Below are 9,460 nucleotides of genomic sequence, written 5' to 3' on the forward strand. Positions count from 1 at the left end.
ATTGTTTTAGTTTAAGTTATTAAACTAGGGATATGGAAGGAATCTTTTTCTCTGTTGCGTCTCACTCGACCCAGTGACTCCCGTGAAAATGCATGAGGAGTCCAACTAAGGTTTCATGGTCTATCTCACACAAACTACTCAATTTACAAGATGACACGGACATATATAATCTGCAGTGCTTTTCCATATTATATTAGCCAGATGGTAAAAAAAAATTGTTAAACACTCTTGATCTTCGCTGGACACAAAGGCGGCTCAACAATCCAGCTATTGGACCTGGCCAACCTTGGTTAGTGACAACTGGTACTATGACCACCGAGGCCAAGGACGACAAAGACGACAAATGGTACTACAACCACCGGCGACGAGAACGACAAAAACGACAAGCGAAAACACGTGTCTGGTGTTATATTAAAATGGAGGATGTGGACATGAGGATGAGGTATTAGTCATGCTTATTATGTTATGGGCGTGAGGCTGAGGTCTTTAGCCATGCTCACTGGGTAATGACGTGTGAGGGCTGTTTTCTCCCGTTGCAATGCACGGGCATATTTGCTAGTACTTCTCAAAGTGGCTTCGTCGGGTGTGGGAGGGATATAAAAAGCTACATGTGTTCGACCTCCAAAACGTTTTTTCGTCCAGATATCCAAAACAAATCCCAATATTTTGCCACGTCACCCCTGCAGAGATGGCACGTCAACCAGACAGAAAATAGCACACGCTTTTGCGTCCATGCATGCATGGCTGGATCCTAAGACTATTTTCCGAAGAAGATGAACTGAACATTTTTTTTAGAATCAGATGAACTGAGATTTGATGGGCTCTGCGCTCTCCCCGCGTGTGCCTGGACGAGCTCGGTCGGCCTCCCGCCTCCGCCGCGCCACCACTCTCGACCGCGCCGTCCATGCATAAAATGCCTGTTCCTGGCCGGCCTCACCTCTCCCGATCCCTCCCTCCCAGCCCGCTTGTGACTGACCACCCGATCGATTGACCGACACCATGGCGCGGTGCATGCCCCTCCTCGCCTCCATGCTGCTGCTGGCCCTCGCCGGCGTCGCCTCCGCCGACAAGGCCCCCGAGGGCGGCTTCATCGTCACCGGCCGCGTCTACTGCGACCCCTGCCGCGCCGGCTTCGAGACCAACGTCTCCAAAAACGTCGAAGGTACGTACGCCCGCCTCTGGTCGAGGGGTAACGTTACAATTTACAGTTGGGTGACGTACGCATGCATGCATGCAGGGGCGACGGTGGCGATGGACTGCCGGCCGTTCGGCGGCGGCGAGAGCAAGCTCAAGGCGGAGGCGACGACGGACAACAAGGGGTGGTACAAGATCGAGATCGACCAGGACCACCAGGACGAGATCTGCGAGGTGGTGCTGACCAAGAGCCCCGATCCGTCGTGCGCCGAGATCGAGGAGTTCCGCGACCGCGCGCGCGTCCCGCTCACCAGCAACAACGGCATGAAGCAGCAGGGCACCCGCTTCGCCAACCCCATCGCCTTCTTCCCCAAGGAGCCGCGCAAGGAGTGCGGCGGCATCCTCCAGGCCTACGACCTCAAGGACGCACCCGAGAACCCATGAACCCCATCCCATCCATATAGTAGTCTCGCTCTGTTGCTTCCCATCATCATCATCATCATCTCATGACTCTCCTACGCCCGGCGCCCTCGCCTAGCTACTTCTGTTCCAGCTATATGTTTTGTATAAGATAAATTCTATTAGTATCTTTTTGTCTCGAATAATAAGATGATAAATTGTATGATGATTAATATATAGAGATCGTATGTACAATGTATGCGTGCAGTGTTTTTGTATCATATCCCAAACAATGCATGGTGCCCTCTCCTCATGAGTGATAGGTGAAGTCTTTTCTCTCGTTGCTGCAAGCGAATTTTTTCCAATCTGTTGCTTAAAGCCTCTTGGAGGTGATTCAGCCTTTATAGTCTTTCTAACCAAAAATGGAGGTTCTCTTCCCCAACCGCACGAGAGGCGGACGAGGAGGAAAAACCATCGCCCCTTCCTCCGCTGGTGAAGCTGCTGGTCCCTGCCTCCATCTGCCGCTCTGGCGGCGGTTGGGGGTGGGGACCTCGGTGCTTTGGCTCCGACAGGTAGTTAGGATTGGCATCGTTTTCTGGTGTTAGGGTCTAGGTTTATTGGGCCGCGCTCAGATGGTGGCGGCGCCGCCTCGTTCAATAAAGTCTTCCCGGCTTCAGTCCCATCTCGGCGGTGACATTGAGAGGCTTGTGGGAGTGGTGTGGTTCTTGAGGATTTCTTCTGGCTGTGGGGATCTCCGGATCGTCAAGGAGCTTCATCGACGGTTACTCCTTCTTCGTCTCCGAGGCGGATGTGGTGTTTTAGACCCGTTCGGCGACTTCCCGTCCGCAACCAACAATGTTAGGCTGACTCAGGGTGGAGCAGCAGTGGTGGCGCGCCGTCGACAAGGTCTGGAGGTTGAAGACGAAGGGCATCTCAAGGATTTCGTTGTAATTTTCATTTTTGTTGAGGTGCTTTGTACTGTTCGTTGTTTCTTTTAATATCAGGGTCCTTTTCACAAAAAACTTATGTATCTTGTTTATTCATGAATTGTTTCGCGCCGGTCGCCGCGCATCGGTTGGATTCATCTATCTATAACCATTGGATTTGTATCGTCCCCACGTCATCCCTTCTGTACTGCTTTGTCCGCATGCCATCCTTTCCACATGGATTCGTATCAAATGAAAGAGAGAAACACACCGTTGACCTGCTACAGCGCTACAGTGCACGCACGCCGCCCCTTGTTAGAAAATACAGATGTCCGCTCACTGCGTTGCTGCCGGCTCACCGCGTGCGTCCCAATACTCGCAGCGTCAGTGAGACTGCTTGTAGCACCATGGAAGGTCGTTTGTAACACCCGCACTTAGCATTGCCTCGCATGTCCACCGGCTCCCAGCACCGCCGCAACCGCTCATAGCACTTGGAATCGTGCCTCGCAGCACCCGGCATCACTGATTGCAACACCTTTGTATCGCTGGCCAGGCGCTGGGCATGGCCGGTGGATGTGGTAGTAAAGTATGGCACCACACTGATCTCTACAACCCCCATTGCAGGTCTCAGCAAAGTCCGTCGCCGGTCACAGCACCACCGATTGCCGATCCTAGCGAAAAATCAGTTACCGGTCCTGCAAAAGTCACCAATGCGCGCAGCAATATCCGTCGCCGCCGGTCGCGGCACTAGCAATTGTCCATCCCAGCAAAATTCACCGTCGTGTCGCCCCATCATAGAATGCCACTTCGCTGGTTGTAGCATGTTGCCTTGCTGGTTGTAGCATGTGGCGTCATCAGTTCCAGCATGCGGCGTCGTGTTGTCCGTCAATGCCTCAGGGTCAGTGATGACATTGCCATAATCAACTAGCCGACTGGCCGGTCAGTGGTCGCCGGCAGGTACTAATCGCAGCCAGTCAGTGATAATAATTCCATTCACTTTTGCATGTTTGTTCTTTATTTTGTTTGATTACAACAATGCAAACAAAATTGCCAAAAACATAGGAACACAATACATAATACATAGGCATAAATCATTCATTTGCACAGCAAGTACTTTGCTTTCAATGACACAATTCACATATATATATATTTACACAGCTCACAACCAACATGTAGAGAATACTAGCCAAAGCTACACACTTCACAATACACATGTCATTGAATATATCAGATTAGTCTACTAGTTGAGCCTCTTAACTAACTAGAGAGAGGACATATATTTTTTCACTACTCTCTATCCTACTTCATAAACCCCTTGGTCATCTTCTTTTGTGCAGTGTCATTAAAATGTAAGTCTGTACACAAGGAAATTTGTTAAGACAATTAACATCGGATATTCATTGATTCATTTAATACACATGTAGTTAAGAATATCGTACCAAAGTTCAATTTAATTACACTCCACTTGAGGACTCTCTCGCCTTCTCCAAGGAGCAGGAGGTAACGACATAAGTAGATACTTGTTATGTGTCTGGAGATCGCAGAATCTGCAAGACTTGATTCAGATCCTAAGAAGCTATCTTCATCGCATGATCCTGACACTTGAGATCATCTGCCGTGCACACAACCCATATCCGAAATGAGGAGTCTGGAGTAGCTCGAGCCTACCCCTCCGACTTCCTCTTCTCTTCTTTAAATCTTGTGCAGTGCAACTAAAATATAAGGTAGCTGCGATATAAATATTTTATTTAAATCTAGTTGGGTTTTATTAGACATCGAAAACTAAAGTAATGTGCATAGACTAAGTATGCCGTTCACTTGAACCATATTCCACTGTATCTTCCCTCCCATCTTGTAATCGCAAAGAATTCCTAATGAAGCAGTTGGTTGCGTTTATACGATTTTCTAACATATTCACTACATTATCACATATAAAATGCATAATATATAATAATTTCTAATATTCATATGTACACACTAGTAGAAAACAGGGCATAGGTCACAGGGCAGTTTTCACATTAGCCCCGGTTCAGTCACGAACCGGGACCCATGGGGCATTCCTCCCGGTTCGTGAGCCCAGGGGGCCGGCCGGGGCCTCGTGGGCATTGGTCCCGGTTAGTATGGAACCATTTGTGCCGGTTCGAGCCACGAACCGGGACTAATGGTCCTCGCTCCTGGCCCACAACCATTTGTCCCGGTTCTTGGCATGAACCGGGATAGAAGGCCCGGATTTAGTACCGGTTCATGCCACGAACCGGGACCAATGAGGTGCCTATATATACCCCTCGCCCGCGAGCAGAGCACTCCAGTGCTCTGTTTTTCTCTGGCCGGCGAGGGGAGGGCTTTGTGGTGCTCTAGCTCACCTCCTATGCACATGAGGTGTTCGATGAAATGCCCGAGCCACACTAGTTAAGCTTTGTCCTCTCGAAGCTCGACCTCAAAGCTCCATTTTCCTCGAGATTTGTCTAGGTTTAGCGGCCCGTCACGTCCCATTCCCGTCTTCACCGCCGTCGACCGCCCGCGCCGATCTCGTCGCCGGCACCACCGTGGTGAGCCTCTTGTTCTTATCTTCTTTTAGAAAGTAAAAAATTCTTACTTTAGATAGATACTTGTCTAATTTTCTTACTATTTTATTCCTTCTTATTACATAGTGCGATGGTTTTGGTATCCGCCCCCGTCGGCCCTCGTCCTGTCTATGATTCGGATGTGGTATATATTATCTTTTTATAACTATTTGATTCATTTATTGTTTATGACAAATATACCGACCAGCGTGACATAGATTTTATTTATCTAGGAGGTGGTTGAACCGGAAATTCTAACCGACCCTATTGTCGAGAGGTTAAATTTAGTTGAAGAAGAAAACAATTACTTGAAGGAAAAAATAAAAAAAATTGAGGAGGAGAAGATGATATTGGAGTTGCATGTTGCGGATGTCGTCGATGATCACAAGATCAAGATGGATGCAATGCGCTTGAAGATTAGAAAGATTAGAAAATATGCCATTCATACCGAGGCTTGGTATCATTATGCCGTTGGATCAATTGTTACCTTGGTTGCGATTATGATCGCATTTGTTTTTGCATTGAAATGTTTTACATAGTTTCAATGTATGGTTTAATTAATTAGATGCTCTGGAGAGCTATATATATGTTGTTAGATGAGAACTATGTATGTACTTTGGTTCTAATGTGATGATGAACTTTTATTAATTTGGTCACTTAATTATCTATTCATGATGTTCTGTAATGGTTTTTGACACACTTAATTATATATAATGCACGCAGATGAACCGGCAATGGATGTACAGTGACAGACACACCTCCGAGTACATGAAGGGCGTGCATGATTTTCTCGAAGTGGCTGAGGCAAACAAGCAGAATGGTTTTATGTGTTGTCCATGCCCTATATGTGGGAATACGAAGTCTTACTCTGACCGGAAAATCCTTCACGCCCACCTGCTTTACAAGGGTTTCATGCCACACTATAATGTTTGGACGAGGCACGGAGAAATGGGGGTTGTGATGGAAGACGGCGAAGAAGAAGAGGACGATGACAACTATGTGCCCCCTGAATACGGTGATGCTGCAACAGGGGAAGCTGCTGAAGATCAAGAGGAACCAGACGATGTGCCCAATGATGCTGCAAGGGGGGAAGCTGCTGAAGATGAAGAGGAACCAGTGCCCGATGATGATGATCTCCGCCGAGTCATAGTCGATGCAAGGACGCAATGCGAAAGTCAAAAGGAGAAGCTGAAGTTCGATCGCACGTTAGAGGATCACAAAAAGGGTTGTACCCCAATTGCGAAGATGGCAACACAAAGCTCGGTACCGTACTGGAATTGCTGCAGTGGAAGGCAGAGAATGCTGTGCCTGACAAAGGATTTGAGAAGCTAATGAAAATATTGAAGAAGAAGCTTCCAAAGGATAACGAATTGCCCGACAGTACCATATGAGAAGTTACCATATGAGAGGACCGAGGAGGAGAACGCGAAGATCGTGCGAGCCGAAGTGAAGAACTTCTATGAAGGGGTCAAAGCAAAGAAACATCCACCTCCGGACGAGAAGGTAGATCCGGTGAAAGCAAAGCGCACTCTGGCTGCCCTGACAAAACCTCCAAAGTCTCCGCCAAGAGGCAACTATGAGCGCGTTCTTGGAAAGGCATATGCCGAAGCGGAGCGGTCGGGAAGTACTATCAGTGATAAAAGGATGAAAGAACGACGAGTTGGGAAAAAAATTGCCCAGCTCGGCGAACAAGCGAACCAATCGTGCCCCCCGCTCAAGGTGTCAAAAGACATCGTCGCTAATGATCCGGGTATGGTGCCCGGTTATAGCAATCTTGGAGATTACCTGCCCGACGATGTACATTATGAAATCATGGAGGTGGACGAACACAAATACCATTACGGGAAGCCTCTCGTCAAAGATGTCAGATCTCTAAGCACGATGATGCGAAGACTACATGATTGGTACATGAAAACCTGCAGAGAGTCTGATGGGATGAGTACTTTGACGCTGAGAGTTAAACTGGAGCATGACCTCATTGGAATTGAACTGCTGAATGTTCCATTTGAGGATTTCTTCCAGTTTTACAATCTAAAGTCCCTCGATAAAACAACGATCACTTGCTACTGTCTGTAAGTAGTACTACTTCTGTCATTAAGTCTCTCTATATAGGTCAGCTCTTTCATTGCATGTATTTATACTTATCCTCACTATATTATGCAGATTGAAGATCGCCGAATTGAAGAAAAGACAAATCGGTGATATTGGGTTCATCAACACAAATCTCATAGATGCATATACGGTTGAAAAACATCCCAAAGAAGCCGAGGCCAACTTGCTACAATCGTTGGTATTAAATCAAAACAAAGATATAATACTCTTTCCTTACAACTTCAAGTGAGTGTTACTGTCTTCTGCATATTCGGTTTCCCTTATTAGTCCAGGTTATGGTAATGTAATTGATGACTTATGCATGCATGCGCAGCTTCCACTATATTCTCCTAGAGATTAAGCTTGAGCCGGGAGTAGTAACTGTCTTAGACTCGAGACGAAAAGATCCCCAGGACTATGCGAACATGACTCAAATGCTCCAGAAGTAAGTTAAACCGATCATTATCCACCATATCAACAACTTTTTTCATTTCCTGATATCAAGTAATTGTTTTCTTTGTCTGGCAGGGTTTGGAGAAAATTCACCTCAAAAGCCCCGGGACTGCCGAACCAGCTGCAATTTAGACACCCGAAAGTAAGTACTATAGTAGCATGTTCCGCGCATCTCCTAGTGATTGAAGCGCTAGTTTGATCAATACCATTTAGCATGCTTGCTTATCAGTTTGATTGACCTCTATTTCTTGTAAAGTGGTTGTGGCAGCAACCCGGAAATAATTACTGTGGATACTACGTTTGCGAGTCCATCCGCTACCATACCTGTGAGCGGGGCTCCACTGAAGAACAATATGAAGTGCGTAAGCAATAATATTCACAATTTTATTTTATTACCATCATTTGTGTTGAGTTTCATTTATTCATATATATATGTATTGACCCCCTTCTTCAAATTAGATTTTTCGGAAGCGGGATCAACTCCTAGCAGAAGATCGTATGCTAGGAATTCAAGAGGAATTGGCGGCATTCTTCCTTGACCACGTGATCGCTGAAAACGGAGAATACTATGTGGACCATGTGTTCCTACAATATAATTAGGAGATTGTATTGTAAGAGATAATTATTGTATATATGTAGCCGGTAGTGTCGGATAGATATACGAGAACTTGTTGTTCGACCAATATCTTGGAGAAGGAGAGGTGGTCGATATCACTTCTCTCTGTATGCATATGTTCATGACGATCTTCTGTTTCCTTCATTTGATTACTATTTAGCGTGTCTACTCCTCTCCATACGTATATAGTACGTAGCGTCGACCAAGCATGGAGATAAGAGAGGACACTTCTCTCTATTAATTAGCTAGCTAACACAATATATGAAACACCTAATTTAACCCCCCAAAACCCCAAAACCACCCCCTTTCCAAAAAAAAAAAAACAAAAACCTCAGCTCCTGCCAGTAGCTGACGCGTGGATGCCTATTGGTCCCGGTTGGTGGCACCAACCGGGACCAAAGGCCCTCCTGCCTGGGCTCCCCTCACCGGCCACGTGGACGGCCTTTAGTCCCGGTTCGTGTAAGAACCGGGACTAAAGGTCTAGGGCATTAGTAACGACCCTTTAGTCCCGGTTCCAGAACCGGGACTAAAGGCCCTTATGAACCGGGGTAAAAGCCCCTTTTCCTACTAGTGACATGTGAACATGCCACAATTCTAAGATTCATAGCAAGACAAGTACCTGCATCCCAGAATTGTAACACATACATGACATGCATAGCTTAATTGAAATTGCAACATAATTATAAATGAGTGAAGCTCATCGCCGTGGCCGCTGCCACGACCCAAGAACATGGCACTACATGTCGAGTCTACCACCAAGCACGGAGCACTAGTAGAAAACAAGGCATAGGTCACAGGGCATTTTTCACATTAGCCCCGGTTCAGTCACGAACCGGGACCCATGGGGGCATTCGTCCCGGTTCGTGAGCCCAGGGGGCCGGCCGGGGCCTCGTGGGCATTGGTCCCGGTTCGTATGGAACCATTTGTCCCGGTTTGAGCCACGAACCGGGACTAATGGTCCTCGCTCCTGGCCCACAACCATTTGTCCCGGTTCTTGGCATGAACCGGGACAGAAGGCCCGGATTTAGTACCGGTTCATGCCACGAACCGGGACCAATGAGGTGCCTATATATACCCCTCGCCCGCGAGCAGAGCACTCCAGTGCTCTGTTTTTCTCTGGCCGGCGAGGGGAGGGCTTTGTGGTGCTCTAGCTCACCTCCTATGCACATGAGGTGTTCGATGAAATGCCCGAGCCACACTAGTTAAGCTTTGTCCTCTCGAAGCTCGACCTCAAAGCTCCATTTTCCTCGAGATTTGTCTAGGTTTAGCGGCCCGTC

General features: G+C 47.3%; 1 protein-coding gene across 1 annotated transcript; it reads left to right on the plus strand.

The window, feature by feature from the left end:
* Positions 1–999: 999 nt before the first annotated feature.
* Positions 1,000–1,872, plus strand: LOC109757314 (major pollen allergen Lol p 11). The gene is made up of 2 exons (XM_020316136.3): positions 1,000–1,162; positions 1,238–1,872. Exons 1-2 carry the CDS (start codon positions 1,000–1,002, stop codon positions 1,576–1,578), a joined length of 504 nt encoding a protein of 167 aa, XP_020171725.1. The 3' UTR covers positions 1,579–1,872.
* Positions 1,873–9,460: the final 7,588 nt, after the last annotated feature.

The sequence above is a fragment of the Aegilops tauschii genome, chromosome 1, assembly GCF_002575655.3.
Source record: "Aegilops tauschii subsp. strangulata cultivar AL8/78 chromosome 1, Aet v6.0, whole genome shotgun sequence".
NCBI classification, from domain to species: Eukaryota; Viridiplantae; Streptophyta; class Magnoliopsida; order Poales; family Poaceae; genus Aegilops; species Aegilops tauschii.